Below are 21,411 nucleotides of genomic sequence, written 5' to 3' on the forward strand. Positions count from 1 at the left end.
TTCTGGGTCCCTTTAGAAGGAAGTTTCCAAATACAATAACCTTGTGTGTTTTCATTCTAGGAAAAAATTACTTCATGGGTAATTATAGATATTAATAGTAAGGGAAAGAATATTACTACTTGCATAAGAGATACTTTATTTTAGTATTCTCCCATCCTGTAATAGCTTCATTTCTGTAGTCTCAGTCTTGTACTTGAAAGGCACAGAGAAAACTAAATTTATTTTCTGTCATTCACCTGACTTCCCCTTTACTATAGTATAACAATAAAATCACAGAATCAGAGAACACTGAAATTATACAAGTTCATAATGAGTTTATAATAAAAGTTATAATAAAATATAACTGTTTACTTTTATTTTTGTGTTCAGTATCTATGATATTTTTCATTTTACTTATTACTACCACTTCCCAGAGAGAAGCTGAGGTGTCTCATAAGCAGCCTCTTTAAGAAATCAGCAAGAAGGAGATGTAAGAAAAACAATGATTGTTATTTTCTCACTAATGGTGTATTAAATAAATGTGGAACTGCTGAGTTAGAAATGGAAGGAAAAGGGTCTACATTCTCACCCAAGAATAGAAAACCCAGTCTCCCCAAACCTGAACAGCCTATGATGTCTGTCCACCTACTTCCAAGATCATCTGCCTGAGGCACTCTTCACTATAACCATTTGCTGGTTAATCCACACAGGAAAAGGGGGCTGTCTTGCTCTTTTAACCACCATGCTAGATGTATTGCCACAATTGTGCTAAATTATCCTGAAACAAAATTTTATTGCTAACATCACAGAACACTTAGTCTACTTTTGTGGACCCAGGGTACCTCCATTTTTTTTTAACTCTTAACCCAATTATTTATTGCTATATAAGGAAATAGCAGTAGTTTAAAGTAGTAAAAACATAAACATGGATTTATTCAATAAATATTTCCTAAGTGCCTCCTAGATCTCTAACTGTTGTAGGCACCTGGAATAGGGTGTTGGAAGAGTTCCTATTCTTAGGAACTTAGTTCTTAGTGGGAAGAGACAAAATAAACAACATATCTGCAAGTTGTGATAGGAGCTTAGAAAGAAATAGTTAACAGCAAGCAACTAAAGGAGGCCAAATTTAGACAGGGTGGTCAGGGAAGGCCTCTACAAAAATAGGTCTAGAAGGTCTACTTACAGATCTAGAAGAGAAGGACTCAAGACAGAATTGGAAGGAGCTGTAGTTAGAGAAGAAGATGTCCCCCAAAAGGAAGAATGGGTCAACTATGCTGAATGTTTCTGAAAAAAAAAAAAAAAAAAAAATATATATATATATATATATATATATATATATACACACACACACACACACACACACACATATATAAAAGCAAAAGCCTGAATGAAGTGGTTTCAAAAAAGAAAGAACAGGCTTCAACAAAGAGGTTTCAACAAAGAAAGAATGAAAGAATAGAAGGAAAATTGGTTTTCTTTCTTTTTTTAAAGATGGGAGAGATTAGAGAACTTTATACATTAATAGAAACAATCTAAAAGGATGGTGAAATTAAGTACCTTCTATGTTTCAGATGCTGAGAACAATAATGAACAAGACAAGTATAGTAACTGCCCTTAAGAAACCAACAAGTAAAAAAAAAAAAATTAAAAAAAAGAAACCAACAAGTCACAAACAAGTTATTGCAGATTTTGATGTTTTTTTTAAAAAATAAATCCAAGCTTTAAACATAAATTAGCTTGAACTCTTCACCTAGAATTCTTTTAGAAATGTACAAAAGGTCTTTAATGGCACACTTTAATGACAAACATTCTTTCAGCAAATATTTTTTAAGCCATATGCTTAATATGTGTCTGTCAGCTCTGCTAGAACCTGGAAATGCAATAGAGAACAAGATACCATTTCTGCACTGAGGGAGGTTACAGTCTAGGGTGGAAAAAAACAAGCTAATTATAGTACATTGTGATAAATGCTATGACGTAGGAAGCTATAATGATCTTGGTTGAATTAAGTCCATCAGGGTGACCCATGCTGTATATGATAGAAAACTCAAACAAAACTATGATAAGCAAAAAAATGACAGCAATTAGTTCACATAACTGGATCTAAAGTACATGAACAGTTGAGATACAGCTTTACCTGGGAGTACAAGAATGGTGTCAAGAATTCAGTTTCTTTTTTTAGATGGAGCTGGCAGTGCACTCCTGTAATCTCAGAACTCTGAGAGGCTGAGGCAGGAGGATCATATGGACAATTTAATGAGATCCTGTATCAAAATAAAAATTATAAGGCCATGGATATAGCTAGGTAAAAAGGCCCTGGGTTTAATCCCCAGTACCAAAAACAAATTCAGTTTCTTTTCTTTTTTTTCTTGGTACTAGGGATTGAACCTAGGGCCTTTGTTCATGCTAAATACATATTCTGCTGCAAGCCACAACTCCAGATCCAAAATTCAGTTTCTTTTAGTCCATCTCTAGTTTCTCTGTATAGATTCCATTCCTAGTCAGGGCCTGCAATTGTGCCAGAAACTTCCAGAAACTTTTACTTCTAAGAAAAAAATGGAAAAAGTCTGTCCCAGCATTCCAAGAAAAAGTTCTGGTACTATGTTTAATCCAATAGCATCATTTTAGGTCCTAGACCTATCCCTGAAACAATCACTGTGCCAGTATTGGGAATGTTAATTGATTTAAGCCATTAAGGTGATGGATAGATACAGGGAAAGTCATTACTTATTTCTACTACCAATATCCAGGGCAGTTAAACAAAGATTCAGGATCACTTGCACAGAGATGGTAACTAAAGCTATGGGCAGATGAGATCACTCAGGGAAAGTATGAGAGAAGCAGCCCTAGAAGAGAACTCCAGGAAATACCCAAACTTTAAAACTGAGCAGATAAAAAGGAGCCTTTAGAAGAAATGGAAAAGAGAATGCTAGATATGCGATGAAATCCTGAGGAGTAATGTTTCAGAGAGGTCATTCTTTATTGGAGGCTTTCATTAAGGAAGTTCTAAACCAGTTTGCAGTATCATTAGCTGGGAGACATTAGCCAAGATGAGAACTGAAAAATACACTTTAGATCACCATCAAGGAGGTTGCTGATAGCTTTGAGGAAACAGTGTCAATGGAGAACAAAAGCTGAAACCCGAGTGTGTGTGTGTGTGTGTGTGTGTGTGTGTGTGTGTGTGTGTGTGTGTTGTGTGTGTGTGTGTTGGGGAGGTTAGTGAGAAAGCAAAATAGCATTCTTCATAGAAACAGACGTAAATGGGTTAAGAATAATGGGTTAACTGGAAGGACCTGTGGAATCAAGGGAGGATTTAAGATGTAACACAAACATTTTAAAATACAAGTTAGAAACCAAGAGTACAGCAAAAGTGGTTGAACTTTATCTAGAAAGTGGGTCTCACATCCTTTATACTGTTTATATAAACACATAATGCTGTATACCCAATATGAGATAAAAAGGTCATTCATAATTGGGCAAACCATGATTAATTATACCTTAGCTGAAAAAAAAACTAGTCCGATTAAAAAATTTAAAATGGAAATGACAGTATGCTTTTTATGCATTTTAACTAATGGAGATCTGAGACTAAAATACAGTTTTAAATGTTTAAAAATGAAGTTTAGTTACAGACTAACCTTTTTTAAATCACTTGAAAAATGTTGGAGACCCTCTCTGAAAAAAGAGATGAGCCTCCTCTTTCATACTCTTCCAGGGAGGCACCCTGAAAGACCTCAGGTCTAAGGTTCAGACTACAATCCTTTCCTAGGATTTGCTAACAAGAATCTCGTGGGAATTTGCATGTCTGCCAGCCACCAGGCTTCTTTTAGTCTCCTCCTTTTTACAGTTTATGTTATGCCTCTACTCCTAAACCTGGAATGCCAATTCCAACTCCCTCCTCCCTCACCCTTCCCTGTACTACAATCTATAAAACAAAATACTGGTCTCAGTCTGATTTCAAATCCTAGCTCTATTATCTTCTAAATTATATTGCCCCAGCCAAATATTTACCTCTGAGCTTGTTATATTTTCCTTATCAACAATATCAGATGTTCATGTCTTCTAATCCCACCAGTCCCAATCCCAAGAATCAGATACCATTTTTTCTCAAAGACATCTACTACTTGATTAGAAACTATCAAATAATTCCTTCTCACTTTCTCCCCTTGAATTATAAACACTTTGAAGGCACAGAATAGGCTGCCTATTTCATTTCTCATTCCTCCTCATTTCATTTCTGCTTTTAAAGCCAGCACACTGTTGCTGACTTAGTTTACTACTAATTGAGAATATAGGTCTACATTTCGTTCTAGCCTCTACCATTACTGTTCTCTTCTAATTTCCTCACAACTATCCCATATTTTACCTTCAGATGAAATCATAGGATCACAAATAGCTTTGTTAAGGGCTTAAGGTCTTGTCAAATCATTTACAAGAATATCTCCACAGGATTCCTTTCCAAAAATAAATACTACATAGGTTACTTAGTCTCAAATTATTTCATAGATTTTATGATTTTCCTTAATACTGAAGTAGCTTGAAAATTTGATTATTTACTTTTGTGCGTAATAACACTAGTAAAACAGTTAAAATCTTGTCAATAGTTAGACAACTAACTGTACTCTGCTCACTGGCAACAGGACTGCTGTTTTTAAGAAGGGTATTATTGAAATGCCACAAGTCAGATTACCGAAATAATAATAATCTTACAGATATTATTGGCAAGAGAAGGTTATTTGGAGATAAGGTAATATATTAAATACTTAAATTATGATTGTACATATTATATATTCCTGGCATCAGCAAATCTTGAGTATAGAGTTTCTTTCAGTCACACTTGGAATTAGGTCTCTCAATCATGTGGTTTCAATTAAGTTCTGTTAAAAATAGCTTGTAATATAAGCATTTTCACTTTTAGCACTTCAACAACTTTACTCCTTGAATCCATACAAAGGACAGACTTTAGGAAAACAACAATTAAAGGAAGTTACAGAATTCCTTGTATTTAATGTTTAGTGTTATAATACCAACTACTTGGTTCTGCTTTTACAATACAAATATTGTACATGTACTTAAGAAGTATATGGAAGAATTTTCTTCACTTATTAAAAGTAAATAAATATTTCAACAGAATTTTTACACAGAGAAATATCACAAGAAATTGGAGAATTCTGAATTTTTAATTTCATATAATTTCAGGTAGACATTTCATGTAATTTCATGTAGACATGCTTCTAAGGACTTTGACTTCACATTCATATCTTCAAAGTAGTAAAATTTCAGCCACATCTGTTATATCCTGCCATTTGTTTTTATTATAATATCTGGAGAAAAAAATATAATAATAGATTACTTCATATGAAAGCAAGTGCCTCACAGTTACTAACAGCCAATCCCTGAGGGTAAGAGCTTTTGTTCCCTATGTCACTCTAGTTCTAGCCCATCAATCCTTAGGAAAACATTTTTAAAAATGAAAGGAATAGAAGCTCAACCTTCCTGGACACATTGAGAACAGCTCTCTGGAAACACAAAGAGACCTGCTCAATTCCATTCTAGAAGAAAGGACAACCAAAACTGCTGTCAGTGGCCATTGCAGGGCTTCTTAATCTCAGCCTCAATCTAGCTGTGCTTTTCATCTTTGTCCTCCTCAGTCACCCCCTAGGCAAAAGCCCCTTACAGTCTCTCACCCAATTCCCCTCTTTTTATTGCAGTTGAATCCAGATTCTTCTTGAGTAAAGCATTCTGGGACCTTTTCCTCCTCACTTTACACCAGGAGATCTAGAATGCAACCAGCGGTACCTATTTCCCATCGTCACTTTCACGTTATGATGTATCTCTCATGGCATAATCAGCCTATATCAATAGTTCTTCAACTTTATTATACGTTGGAATCATCTGAGATTTAATATACCCTAATATCTGGGCCTTGCTCCACAGCAATTAGATCAGAATATATAGATAAGGAATCCAAATGTAACACAAACAGAAAAATATGATGTGAAGCTTAGTTTGGGAACCAAGAGCTATTTTGCTACTACAAGTTGAATCCAGGGGGTAGTAATATTAGCATTATCTAGTATATTGCTATTAATGTGGATTCTGGGTCTCAGTCTAAATCTTGCTGTACCAAAATTTCCATCTTAGCAAGATCTTCAAGTGATTCACAGGTTCGTTAAAGTTGGGGAAGCCTTGCCTCTACTACCCTCTACTCCTCTACTCCTCCTCCTTGTGCTTGCTAACCTCATCTACTGTCTGCTCATTTATTAAAGACTTTTTCACAGTCATCTCCTCCTTACCAGCTGTGTAACTTCCAAGAGGGTAAGAACCCTATCCAACTATTTAGTCACAACTACCTTTCACCTCAGTAACATATATACGCCCAGGGCCATGAAGTTTACTTTTCCCTATCCTAATATAGAATACATCACTTCCAAAACTTTACAATCCTAGAGACCTAGGAATTATCTTCTAATCATTCTTCTTTCTCTCTACATTGTGCCACTACTGAGTTTGTCACTAAGCTGTGTCACTATTTTAGTTTAGACTAGTTTTCAAACTCTAGAATTCCTCAGTTTGAGAAAAACTTTGAGATATACAAGCTTTGAGAAACACTAGCCTGAGCTAGCTTTTTGTTTGTTTGTTTGTTTGGTTTTGGTTTTTTTGTTGTTTTGTTTTGTTTTGAGACAGAGTCTCATTGTATAGCCTGGGCTGGCCTTGAACTTGTGGCAATCCTTCTGCTTCAGCCTCCTGAGTGCTGGGATCTCAGGAGTGTGCCACCAGGCCTGGCAGTTCATGAGAATTTTTACAGAATGGCCACCTGGAATTTCTACATCCATATCAATTCTTCCCAAACCAGCTCCACATTTCTTGTAAGAATTATCAAGCAAAAAGCAACTTGGAGCAGAATAAAATTAAAAGTCAGCACGGGGTATATGAGCTTCTCAACATCTACTCCTCAATTAGTACCCAAGACTCAGTTCTCAAAATGTCTAATTTCCACTCAAGCCAAACATGACTGATTTCAATCCTTACCTGAGGATGTCTAAGTCATTGTGCCTTTATTTATGTTGGTCCTTCTTCCTGGAAGGCTTATATGCTCAGAAAGTTCCTGTGGGCTTCAACTCACCCTCCAGTAGATTCTCTACCTTCGTTGTGTATCTCAACTGAATCCCACATATACCTCTATTAAAGCGCATATTACCTCCTCTGGACTTCACCTACCTTGCTTCTTATATGAGATTATAGACTTTCTGACATGAACAACTATGTCATTTTCTCAATATCATCAGCAAACAATTGTGTCTAGCATATAACATCCAGACTTAATGTTTGCTGAATGAGTGAGCCAACTATAGAGCTTCATCTTTTCATTTGATAGTTATACAAAACAACAGGCTTAAAAGGCTTCCATGATATCAATTTATTTGAATTTTCCCCCCTAAGGAACTAACTGGCATACTTCATCTCTGTATTTGTGTTTGATCCATTTGTCTGTGTCAGAGACATCTCTTTACATGAGATAGCACAACCAAATTTACCATCAAATAAAATAACCACTCACCACATATTGCATAATGAGTGATTTTTATGTACTAGATACTTTATACAATTCTTTGAGGTAAAAACTTACCAATTTTACAGACATCAAAAAATTAGTACAGTTTAAGGAATTTATTTATGTGATAGGGTTAGGATTTGAATTTAAGATGTCTTATTACTAAGTGATTTCTACTACCATCTCTCAGATGTTTGATTAGAATAGTTTCAATCCCATCTGTCATATATCTGTATGATATTTCCACCTACTATTATCTAAAAATTCAAACTTCTCACTACTGATACATGTGCACCTAGCTGAAAACTAAAGTATCCTCTTCTGGGTTTTGACATGTGTAGTTCTAGGCCTGAGTCTACCAGTAATTAGCTATATAAACTTGGGCAAATCACTTGTCAACCTTTTGAGGTCATTTTGTTATCTGAAGAATGAGCAAAATAGACTAGATATATATACACCCATACTAGAATATGGTTCTCAAATTTTAGTGCTCATTGAAATCACTTTGAGAGTTCAACAGACAGTATTTTGGATTGCTGTGTCTTATGTTTAGAGATTGTAGTTTCCCAGATAATGTTGAACTAGATGTTTTCTACAATCCCTTCGATATAGCAGCTACCATTTTCACACCCCTACTTACCATACCACCTCATCTATCACATCTTTTTTAGCTTACTTCTACCAATATTTGCTTAGATCAGCTTCTGAACAGGGTCCTAGACCATCAAAAGTGAGCTTCACCCTGTAGTCCTGATTAGATTACTGCCAAACTAGCTAAAACTTTAAATGCCAGGACTAAAAATAGGCTGTTGCATATTTAAAATAACAGGATCACAAGTTAGCTTGAGGCTTTGCTATTTTTACTAAAGGAAAGGCTGAGACAAGTGGCCACAGGTTGAAAGGAAATTACTTAAGCGAGCAACCTGCTGTTACAGTGAGAGCCTAGGAAAAAGCCAAGAGGTGGCAGCATTAGTTCAACATTTGTCAGGGGGTCTCTATGAATTAAAATAAAAACTTTGGTCTGAGCACTGAAATAAATCTCTCAAACACATTTGGATTTTGAATCTGTTGTTGCATGGGATCTTTCACAGAGGAAGTGCTCAACAAATATTAGGTGACTATAAGACCATCTCCTTATCTCTAAAAAGAATACTACTAAAAATAAAACCCAAACAACATAAAATTTCAAATTGTTATAAGAGGTTTCCCAGATAAATACATTTTAAGTCAATGTCATAAGCTAATTCTTCAACACATGAAGTACAGTATTTGACCATAGAGTATTATTTTACTCAAGTTCTGAAACCTGCTAAGACTTTTAATTTTACCATGTCAATTTTGTACAAAAATTCTCAGAACAAAATTTATAATTGTGTTTTCTGTGTACATAAAGAATTTGTAATGAAATGTTTTTATATAATACAAAAATTATGCTTAGCATTCATATTAGAGTACCTTGAGGAATATCTTGAGGAGGAGAATCTCTCTTCTTCTTTATAGTAACACCTTTACTTTTCATTTTTCTAGTTCCTGGTGATGCCTTAATAATACAACAGATTTCTGGCCTGTTAGAAGGAAACTAAAAAGGAAAAAAGCAGTTACTGTGTAACTCCCCAGTTGCTACATTTTTATGTTCTTTTCATTCAAAGGCAAATAGTCTCAATATCTGTTTCATAGATATAATGAATAATAGTAAGCATATATTTAGTGCTTACTCCACCCCAGACCCTAACAGTTTTAAAACATTTGCTTATATAATACTCACAAAAAATCAAGCAAGGCAGATTATTCTTACTTACAAATGAAGAAATTCAGTTCAGAGAAATTAGATAACTCACTTAAGGATAAAGAGCAAGTAATGGTAGAGTAGAAAGTCCAGCATTCCAAAGTGAAAGTTTGCATGATTAATTGAATTAAAACACAAGTTTAAATTTAATTCTAAGTCAAATACTAGGTTCCTTGAGTTCTCAGGTAATTTTGATAATTTTCTCTCAAGCAGACAGTCTCTAGAATACAGAAATACCACATCTTCATAAGTAACATATTTTGTTAGAACTCAGAAGCAGAGATATGCATTTATCAAGGGTTGCGCCTGTTTTAATCCATATTATCGTTGTGGTAAATACCTGCTATTTTCCCGTTCATTTTCCATTCTTCTGGTACTTGGGAGAATCTATCCATTCTACCAGTTCCTTCTTATGGATAAGGTAAAGATGATAATACTTATGTACTCCACAGTGGCCACAAGACTCATCCTAGCCAACCAGCATAGTTAGTGGGCCTAACAGTGTTATGCTCCCAAGTACTGTAAGTGGGCCAGTAGGAAGAAAGGGATGCTCAACTTGAGATTCTGGCACTAAGAAAGAAACCAACCCTAGCAATTCCTATTGTAGTAGAAACATAAAATTTCTCAGGAGGATGGGATCCCCAATTTAGGCCTATAGGATTCCTATCAAATAATAAAATCAATTATAAAATGACTAAGTATAGAGTCAGGGTCAGTGTCAGAATTGTTCTTCAATGTTCAGTTTAGAATAGTTCCAGAAAGAAAGGAAGGAGGACTTCTGGGAAGATGGCCCAGTGGTAAGCTGTAGAGAAAGAGCCTCTCTTAGAGTTGTCATCCAGACAATGGAATATAGCAACGCAAGGAAGACAAGGAGGGAAGTGGGCCCCATCGACCCAGGAAGGATCTGAAGTGAGAATTAAACCCCACAGAGAGAGCAAAGAGAAATTTCAACATAGAAGAAGCAGGTAGGTAGCTGGCGGTGTCTTCTCCCTGAGTTGGGATTCACTGAGTGGTAGAAGCAGTTCAACAAATAATGAAGGATGAAATATATTTCACCTCCTTCTAAAATTTCATTTTAATAACAATAAAGGAAGTACCAGGCTGGGGATATTGCTCCGCAGCACAGTGCCAGCCTGACAAGCGCAAGGTGATGAATCCCCGGTACCCACCTAAATAAATGAATGATTGAATGAGTGAATGAATGAATAAATAAATAAATGGAAGTATCAAACTCAGGAAAAACTGAGCTACTGTGTATAAGACCATATCAAACAATGGATTTAAATCCCTAGAACATCAGTTACTGGAACAACCAGAGGGGAATAAAATAGCAATGCAAGAAATGATTAAAGAATTAACAAGAGACTATCAGGAATTAAAAGCAAATTTGAAGAACAAATCAGAAATTCTTTTTTTTTTTTGGTACCAGGAATCAAACTCAGGACCTCGCTCTTGCCAAGCAAGGCGCTGTACTGCTGAGCTATATCCCTAGCCCCAAATCAGAAATTCTTAAAGAATAAAAGTTGAAATGAAAAATTCAATGGAAAGCTTAACAGCATAATAGATGGAGATGAAGAAGAAACTACTGAAGGAATTACACAGAATATGACAAATAAGTGAAAAATACTAAAGAAAGTTGAAAGATATGGAAGACTGAATGAATGTAATGTGCTAGTTAGCAGTCTAGAGAGAATAAAACAAGTAATAGCTAGGAAAATTTCTGAATTTACAAAAGATATAAATCTACAGATTCAGAAAGGCTAATAATCCCAAGCAAAATTTTTAGAATTAAATGAACAGAAAACAGAAAGCAATAATTAATTTATGTACTCATTTAACTAAAATTAAAGCATACCCCAAATAAGGAAACCTTAAAAGAAGCCAGAAAGAAAAGGCATATTGCATCAATCACCAAGATCACCCTGAGGCTCAATAGTTTGCTAGGACTCACAGGATTCAGAAAAGCGGTTCCAGTTTTCATTTATTACAACAAACGAATACAGATTAAAATCAGAAAAAAAGGCACATAGGGATAAATCTGGAAGAAGAAAACTTCCAGTTGTTCTCAGCTATTGGAGTTACATTGGCAGTACTCAATTCTCCCATGGGCAGAGTGCTGCTAACTAAGGCAGCTAGTAAGCTTTCGTTTTGCTTTGTGTTTTGTTTTTCTTTGGAGAAAGGGTCTTACTATGTAGTTTAGACTGGGCTTGAACTCATAGCAATCCTGCAGTCTCAGCCTGATGAGTAGATTATGCGTATGTGCCATCACACCTGGAAGCTAGTAAGCTTTGTTGTCAGGGTTTCTGCTGAGGGTCACAGGCATGCGGTGCCCACATGACTGACTTCAGCTGCTCAGACTTCAGTCCGCACAGGTCAAACTGATACAGAATAACTCAAAGCCTCACAGATGAAAAACGAGTATTTAGCATAAATCACCATGTTAATATAAACTATCTGACATAGACAAGACCTCAGGCATACAGACACATTGATCAATCACAATATTCCCAGAGCTCTGACATCATCTCCAGGAGTTTGGACAAAGGGCAGCCCTGTTGACCTTAGAAATGTACAAGCCTATTAAGTTCATTCTTTTCCACATAGGACAGGTGCAACTGCAATATGAAAAAAGACAGTAGATTGTTACTATCAAAGAGCAGAGAGAAGCCAGGCACAGTGATGCACACCTGTAATTCTAGAACTTTAGAAGGTTTAGGCAGGAGAATCTCAAGTTCAAATCCCTCCTAGGTAATTTAGTGAGACCCTGTCTCAAAATTTAAAAAAAATTAAAAGGAGTGGGGATAGAGCTCAGTGTGAAGACCCGGGGTTCAATCTCTTGTACCACAAAAAGAGAAAGTGGTTATTAATATAGAAATATATAAGCAGAAAAACTGTCAGGAATGAGGGCAAATTAAAAGCATTTTTAAAAACTATTAAAGTAATATTCCACCAAAGACCCTTACTAATCTCAAGATGAACAAAGAAAGAAGAAAAATGACTTCAGGAGGATATTGTCTAGAAGTCAAGAGGGAAGGTAAGCAAAATTAAATACATGTAATATAAACAAATATTGCCTGAATAAGGTAATAATAATGTTGAGGATTATAATTTTGGGTTTAAAAAGGACAGAATCAAAATACTGGAATAATAAAAAAGGCTGTAAGCTGGGTATATTGCTCAGCTCTCCATTACTGGACAAAATATCTTACACCTGAAACTTAAAGAATAGAAAAGAGATTAATTTGGCTCATGGATTCAGAGGCTTCAGTCCATAGCTGTTAGCTCTAAAACAAAAACATTATGGCAGAAAGGCATAACAGAGCAAAGGTTCATGTGGGCCAGGAAGCTCCTAGATATCACCAGAAAGGAAAGGACCAGGGAGCAGATATAGTACCCCAGGTCACACTTCCATGACCTACCAGACACATCCAAATGTGTGCTTTATTAATCCCCCAGGTGGCTTTGAAGCCAATCAAGTTGACAAGCCAGCTTACTTTTCAGAGTAGAAATGATGATTGGGCTTTAAATTACTCTAAAGTTCTGACACTTTTTGGCAACAGAGTGAGTTACTGTTTAATCTTTAGACTTTATTAATTTATATATGCCTGGTAAATTTTCAAGTGTAGTCATGATGAAAACAAAAGAGAGACTATAAATTCCAAACTCATAGGAAAGGAGGGAAATATAATAAAAAACATTAAAATTTTCAGTGAATCAAAAAATGTTAAGCAGGAAAAAATAGGATAAGAAAATAGGATAAGAAAAAAGGCAGAAACAAGGCCAAGTATATCAATAATCATTACATCTAACTGAACTAGAGTTAAAAGACAGATTGTTTAGACAGGACTGAAAATACAACTGTTTATAAGAAGGCCATCCAAAACAAAAGACTTTGAGAAGGCTGAAAATGAAATGATAGAAATAAGATGTACTAAGCGTTATATAATGCGTTATATAATAGCAGAGCAACTACATTTATAGTAAGCCCAACAGAATTGAAGACAAAAAGTATAATGAACAAAGAAGCTTGCTAAACAATGAAAACAAGTATAATTCCCTAGAAAAAACACAATAATTTAAGAAATACACAATAAAATAGAGCCAATAAAATAGTTTCAAAATAGATAGAGGAAAAATCTGTAGGCCCACAGGAAGAAACTAATAAACCTGTCATCATAATAGTGGCTAATTTCAACATATTACTACTACTGATGGCTTAAACAGATAATATGTCAGGAAGGATATAAAAACATTTAACAAGTTTAACTGACAGAGAGACTTCATCTATCAAAAATTACAGAATAAACATTTTCAAACACATGAAACATTCAATAATCAATGTTTTAGATTGTAACATATGGGTCAACAAATTTCAGAGAATCCATACCACTTACATACTACTTTCTCTGACTGAAACTCATTTAAATTATAAGTGAATCATAAGCATAAAAGCTCACATACATGTGGGATTTTTAAAAAATGTGTGTTTCTAAGGAAATTTTAGGTCAAAAAAGAAATCATACTGGAATTTAAAAATACTTAATATTGCAGTTATCACATATCAAACCTGTTGGCCACAGTTAAACTAGTAAGAAGTACATAACACAAGGGCAAAGAAAATCTAAAGAATTCAATAAACACAAGAGGAGGCATCAGGGAAATACATTAAAGTAAAGAAACAATACAGGAGATTAACAATCATAGATAGTTTCTTTCAAAAGTAAGAAAATAAACCTTTGACAAGACTAATTTTAAGAAACAGAAGGATTATTAAGAATAAAAAAGAAGTCATGAGTACAGATACAACTAGGACTAAAATAGAAGACCATAAACAACTTTTATTATATTAATTTGAATACTTTATACAAATTGTACCAATTCATAGGACTATATGATTTCTAAAACTAAAGAAAAAATAAAGGTTTCACAGCATGCTACAGAGAAATTAGATCTGTGCTTATAAATCTTCTCACAAAGAAAATACTAGGCCCACATCAACAAGTTTTAACAAATTTTCAAGTAATATATAATTCTAATCTTACATAAACTGTTTTCAAGAATAGAAATACAGAATACACCTAACTTCATTCTATGAGGCCAATTACCTTTAGACCTAAAACAGAGAGAAAACATATTACAAGAAAACACTGGAACTAATCATTTAGAAATATATACAGAAAAATACAGACAGAAAAATCTTGAGCCCAATTATAACTAAATCAGTCAAATGTATAAAAAAAATTATGTAGCTTGACCAAGTAATCCTCAAATGCAAAGTCTGAGGTCAGCTAGGGTCAGTAAGGGTCAGCTAATTTACTTCACTATATTAACAAGGTTGAAGAAGGAGAAAAATAAACATAATCTTGATAGATTCAGAAAAAGCATTTAATAACTTTGTAAACAATTTCACTTGAGATCCAAAATGAGAAATATATTGTACTAGAAGTCCTAAATAGGACAAGAAGGCACAATTTGCATAAAATAAACAAATTTTGCCATTATTCACAGAGGATATGACTGTCTACACAGAAAATCCAAGAAAATGTACAAATTTGGCAGTATTGCTGGCTATACACAAATACATACAAATTAATTGTACCTGTACCCCATCAATGAAAAGTTAAAATACACAATTTTTAAATAGAATACAATAACCAGGCATGGTGGTGCACCCCTGTAATCCCAGCACTCAGGAGGCTGAGGCAGGAGGATCGTTGTGAGTTTGAGATCAGTCTGGGCTACACAGTGAACTCAAAACCAGCCTGAACTACATAGTGAGACCCTGTCTCAAAAAGACAAAAAAAAAAAAAAAAAGCAATAGCATAAAATAATGTAACTTTCCTAGGAATACATCTAACAAAAAATTATAAGATCATTGTAGTTAAAATGGTAATACGATGTCAAAAAATATTAAAGAGCACCTAAATAAACAAGAATATAATACCATGTTCACAGAATGAAATGTTTAATAAAGGTATTAGTTTTGAGAAAAAATATGAAGGAATAAATGACACAGACCTCAGAATTAATAGTTACTGAAAGGATGAATGGAATCATGGCGAAGCTCTAGATTTTTTAGGGGACAGGTATTTGTAACGTCCTGTTTCATTGTCTAAATGGTAGTGTTTATAGGGAATCCATCTATTTTTTTCTTTAGGGAATCCATCCATTTTTTTCTTTACAGCATGCATACTCTTTTATATGAATGCTACATTTACATAAATAGAAAACAGATACCCAGATGTGTTTTCCTATTTCTTGCAATGGCCCTTTTCCATCTCAAGCTACAGTCTAGAAGATTTTTCTAAGAAAAGGGTAACACAGATCATTTCCTCTCTGAGGGATTCCCAGCAGTTAAAGGTAGGAGAGTTGTGCTATAAGCAGCTGAATCAAGTGAACATAAAACACTTAAGGTATAGGCTACAAAATATAAAATTAAACTTCATGAAAATTTAAAAATTTTGTGTATCAAAAGACCCTATCAATAGAGTAAAAAGGCAATGCATAGAATTAGAGAAAATATTAGTAAATATTATCATATATCTAATAAGAGATTCTTCTTCACTACATGTAAATGATGTTAGCTTCACCTGAGTTCTAGATTTCACAATGTATCTCATATATAAAGTATTTAATAAAACAACAATGATCTCTTTCAGTAACTGAAGGAAAAATTAAGAATACTACCTCATCTGAAGAATTTTCTTGCAAACCTGACACAGGAACAATTTCATCTGAATTAACACAATTGCTGACACTTGGGAGTAGTTCTTCATAAGATGCTTTTTGCACCGGGGACAAATCAATCTATTAAAAAAAAATTACTCTGTGGTGGAAGTTTCAGAAACACTTATTTTAAGTAACTAAAGTTTAAAATACTGGCCCACTGATAGCATACTTTTGTGAACTTGACACATCAGTAATTTCATCTGAATGAATATAATTAGAATTATTTGAGGATAATTCTTTCAAAGATATTTTTGATCTTTGGTTAATTGAAACTATGCTCCCCTAGGGACCTGGTAAGGATAAAAATTTTTAAATTTTACTAGATAACATTGCTTATGGTAAAATGATGTCTGAGTAGAAAACTTATCTCCAGGACAAACTTAAATGCACTACAAATAAATAAATACTATAAAAATGTCATATTTAGCTTCCCTGGGAGCAGAGACCCTTGGAATTAGGCATGTCCCTGTGAAGCCCTGAGGAGCTAAGTACACGTGATGTTACAAAAGATACTGCATCTCATTTCCATGCAGCTGGGCTGTGCACATACTGCTATGTAAGCTGTTGATGACTTTTTTGGGGGGTTACCAGGAATGAACTCTTGGCCTTACACTTGCCAGACAGGCACTGTGTTGTATCCCCAGCCCCTGATGACCTCTGTTAGGACTGCTGCCCTGGATAAACACCTTCAGCTACCCTGCTAGTAAGATGTATTCCTATTATTCAGCTGAACCCAAGAAATTGTTGGGTAAGAACTAAAATGATAAAATACTCAGAAGCATAGAATAAAGACTTTATGACACTGGATTTGGCAATGAGTTCTTGGATATGATACCAAAAGCACAGAAAACAAAAGTAAAGGAGATTTGAACTACATCAAATGAAAACATTTATGTATCAAAGAATCCCATGACAGTGAAAAAGCAACCCATGGAATGTGAGAAAATATTTGTAAACCACATATTAAATAGTGTGGTTAGTATCTAGAATGTACCAAAACCTACAACTGAACAACAATAAAAATACCTAATTCAAAAGTGAGCAAAGAAGCTGAGCATGGTGGCACACACCTGTTATCCCAGCACTTGAGAGGCTGAGGCAGGAGGACTGTTGCAAATCTGAAGCCAGTCTGGGTTACACAGTAAGTTTAAGACCAGCCTAAACTACAAAGGAAGACCATGTCTGCAAAAAATGAGCAAAGCACCTGAATAGACGTTATCTAAAAAAAATTATTCAAATGGCCAACAACACATGAAAAGATTCTCAGTATTGCTAATCATTAGGGCTATGCAAAACAAAACCATAATGAGATACTAGCTCACACTCAGGATGATGTCCATTTAAAAAACAGAAAATAACAAGTATTGGGAGACGTATAGAAAATTGGAACCAGGTGCGGTGGTTCATGCCTGTAATCCAGCACTGGGAGGCTGAGACAAGAGGATCACAGTAAATTCAAGGCCAGCCTGGGATACATAGTGAGTTTAAGTTACACAGTGAGACCCTGTCTCAGAAAAAAAAAGAGAAAGAAACTAGAGCATTGTGCATCACTAGTGGGAAACAGGTTACAGTCCTCAAGAAATGAAAACTGGGGTCACCATATGATCCAGAAATCCCACTTGTGGACATATACCCTCAAGGAACTAAAAGCAGAGACTTGGGTATTTGTACATTCATGTTCACTGCAGCGTTGTTAACAACAGCCAAATGTGGAAACAACTCAAGTATCTACGGATGAATAAATGAATAAATAAAATATGTATACATACAATGGAATATTATTCAGCCTTAGAGAGGAATTTCTGACACGTGCTACCACAGATGAACCTGAAGACATTATGCTAAATTAAAGCCATTTGCAAAAGTGTAAATATTGCCAAGCAAGAGGTGTGCACCTGTAGTCAGCTTCTCAGGAGGCTGAGGCCAGAGTATTACTTGAGCCCAGGAGCTCAAGGTCAGCCTGAGCAACATAGTGAGACCCTATCTCAAAAATGAACCAACAAACAAGACCAATACTGATGATTCCACCTATTCCATGAGGTACCTAGAATAGTCAAATTTATAGAGACAGAAAAAAAAAGGTAATTGCCAAAGGCTAGGAATAGGGGGTTATTGTTTCATAGGTGTGAGGTTTCAGTTTTGCAAGATGAAAAGAGTTCTGAAACTGTGCATTTAAACATGGTTAAAAGTCCAAATTTTCTGTTATGTATATTTTATAATAAGAAGGACCCTACTTGGCATTTCACTATTCTCATCTTACCCATATACACGAATAGCACCATATACAATACTTCTAGTGAAAATATGTACAACAGGAAAATATAGATACTGTTCTCTATAGATATTCCCTCGGTAGGAGAAAAATACAAGAATGGGGAGAAGAGGAGCCAAAAAATACCACGAGTACCGAATGCTAATACTTACCACAAAACCAGCAGCCTCTGAAGATGGAGTACTTGTTAACAGGCCTCTACTTTTCTTATTAGGAATACAAGAATTTGTTTTCTATAAATGTTTATAAAATAGGAGATTAAATAGCAGAAAAAAACAAATTATTATAATAGTAAAACCACAATTCAAAGTTAGGAGACTAAATCATGTGTAATACTAATACAATCTTCAACCTGCTTATTAAATTTTGAACTACTTGAAGGAAACTAAGGAATTTTTGTCTGGAGGTCAGTCAGTCAACTCTGAAGAGAACTCTAGGGTGCATAACAACTATATGAGAATATTTTGGTGAAATAACAATTAATTGGGAAAGAGAAGCTAGAGTGTTGAATTGGATAACAGTGTTTTGGTTATCTTTGTTAATTGCTACAAAAAGGTATTTTGCTTTCAGCATTTGTTTACTTTCTAGTATATTATTTTACTTTTTGACTATAAACCCAGAAGGGGTTTTTATTTTATTTTATTTTATTTTATTTTATTTATTTATTTTTTGGTACCAGGAATCAAACTCATGACCTCAGGCTTGCCAGGCAAGCACATATGCTGCTGAGCTACATCCCTGGCCCTATTATTTTACTTTTTAATGGAAAGGGATTATAAATTATTTCTGAAGCTGTTAAAACATATTTGTAGCAAGGATAATTTGGTTAAATATACAAGTTTACATCTATACAGATACTTTTTTATTTTAAAGAGAAAAACAAAGCAATGATTTGAATTGCTTTGAATTTCAAAACAAGATAGTAGGAAATTAATAATGATTAATATATTGCATATTGTTATCTTGGATGTTGGTATGCAAAAATTGATCAAACAATATAAGCACAAACCGTTCTTTTCAATGAATTAACAGAAATTAGTAATATAATTATATTAGCTATCTTGTGTATATATATATATATTTTTTTTTTTAAATTTTCCTTTCCTTCTTATACAGATACTCTATTCAAGGAACATCAAAATTAAAGAAATTATAAAATAGGATGCAGACACTTTCTGTTTCTTAAAAATGCAAAGAAGCAGTCAGAGAGACAAGTGGACAACAGGAAAGATTAAAGACAACAAGGAAAGCTACAAGATTCAAGAGTTGAGAATGACAGAGGAAAGAGAGGGTCAGACTGCCAGGGTGGTGAGGAAGGAAAGTGGGAAAGTGAAAGCAGAAGATCTGGAAGGAAAAGAGAAATAGAAAAGAAGATTGAAAAAAGGAAAGAGGGAGGGAGAGCAAAGAGAAGACAGACACCAGCAGACTGTGAGCAGAAAGAGACTGAGAGAGAGAAACTGAGGAAAAGGGAGTTGGGGAGAGAGGAGACAGCAAGACAGACACGGGGAGCAGACAGACGCAGGCTGACATTAAGAGAGACAAAACCCAGGACAGCAAAGGCAAAGAAACAGGTAAAAGGCAGAACAGAAAGAAAGAGTAAAATGCTGAGACAGGGTCAAGCAGCTTTATTTCTACAAATCAGCTGTCTTCCCAACCCTTGGATTCCTTGAAACAACTATGTTTCTAATAACATCTTTCTTTTTGAATAGTATTTATTATGTGAAGTCTTGGAACCCAAACTCAGAGATAAAACTCAAACGTCATAGAAAAGTTTGTCAGGTTTCTTTTTCAATCTTTTGTTTTCCTTCTGGATCTCTTAAAACTAGTTGTTGGCAAAACAATATAGAATAGATGATTAGAAAAAGTTTTATCAAAAAAATTTAAGGTTATGTTTACCCGGTACACAGAATATGTCAGCTCTCTAATTTATTAGCTACATAATCTTTTAATCACTTCATGTGAACAATGAGGATTCTTCTACCATTAGGGACTGGTGAGCAAGGATTACAAATAATATATGTAAACAGAACCTATGGTGTCTGGAGGGGAGGAATGCTCAGTGACAGCTACTATTATCATCCCTGCGGCAGCCTTGAAGGTGCTCTACTCTGATCTCCTCAAACAAAGAACCTGCTCTTTACCGCAAGGAGTACAGTTAGCTGATACTACCCAGCTGCAACACCGTTAGGGTCTGCTTCAGCTTTCAAATTTTCTTTAAGATCTGCCCATTTTCTCAGGCAGCCTCCAGCTAATGTTCGGCCACAGCAGCCCAACATAGACAGTGATGGGTACTCTCTGCTCCAGAACTGCTCATTAGAGGAGCTTCTGTCAGACTTGCACTGAGGATTGAGGCTGTACCTGCTTAGTCCTGCTTTCTCCCTGCTTTCCTTTCTCAAGTATTACCCTCTCCAGTAAGTCATATGAATGCTTAAACTGTCTCTCCTTGCAGTAGTCCCAGTGACCCAACTATTGATGGTCAGTTCACTTTTAAAAATACCACTACATTAAAGGAGTAAAATAAAATATAGATAGGAGGAAAAAGGAGATAGATGTTTTTCAAATGAGAAGGGATCAAGAGATTGAGGGAGTGGGGAGGAAGGACAGGGAAAGGGAAGAAGAAAAGAACTGAGATGTGCTATGTACACGTACCAACTCCACACTAGGAATGTAAACATCATGTACTGCAAACACGTGCTAATAAAAATTAAAATGTAAAAGTAAATGAAAAATCAGTCTATATATAGCTGTAAGTATAAAGATTTCCTATATTTTTCCCAGATTTGTTTAAAAATGCACGTTTCTAAATCTTCTCAATCAGTACATACTAAGTCTCTTCAAGAACCAGAGTTAATAAATAATGAGTGCTCACCAATGCAGGCGCCAGGGGCTGAGGCAGCAGAACTCCAGTGACTGAGCTATGTGCACTGCTTCCAAGAGCAGGCCTATGGTGGGATAACTCAATGTCGATGTGTGCACGATGATTTAACTTTGTCTGAATGTCTGTATCTCTATCTTCTAAATCGTTTTCAAGCTGAAACAAATTCACAATCAAGAATTACATTTCACAGTGCTGTAAAAACATTTCTACCA

The 21,411-nt window shown here is 35.1% G+C and overlaps 1 protein-coding gene across 2 annotated transcripts in view; it reads right to left on the reverse strand.

Annotated features, from left to right (window-relative positions):
- Positions 1–5,140: 5,140 nt before the first annotated feature.
- Meikin (meiotic kinetochore factor) overlaps positions 5,141–21,411 on the reverse strand; it is an 86,649-nt gene continuing 70,378 nt past the window's right edge. The window contains exons 7-11 of one of the 2 annotated variants that reach the window (XM_013507640.1): positions 21,191–21,352; positions 18,474–18,554; positions 16,008–16,127; positions 8,990–9,113; positions 5,141–5,303 (exon numbers count right to left, since the gene is read on the reverse strand). In XM_013507640.1, the coding sequence (XP_013363094.1) occupies positions 5,272–5,303; positions 8,990–9,113; positions 16,008–16,127; positions 18,474–18,554; positions 21,191–21,352 (519 nt within the window). In that variant the 3' untranslated portion in view covers positions 5,141–5,271. The remainder of the gene's footprint in view (positions 5,304–8,989; positions 9,114–16,007; positions 16,128–18,473; positions 18,555–21,190; positions 21,353–21,411) is intronic. The other variant, XM_013507645.1, reaches the window with a different exon arrangement.

Source organism: Chinchilla lanigera, unplaced genomic scaffold (genome assembly GCF_000276665.1).
Source record: "Chinchilla lanigera isolate Chin_1 unplaced genomic scaffold, ChiLan1.0 scaffold00007, whole genome shotgun sequence".
Lineage (NCBI taxonomy): Eukaryota > Metazoa > Chordata > Mammalia > Rodentia > Chinchillidae > Chinchilla > Chinchilla lanigera.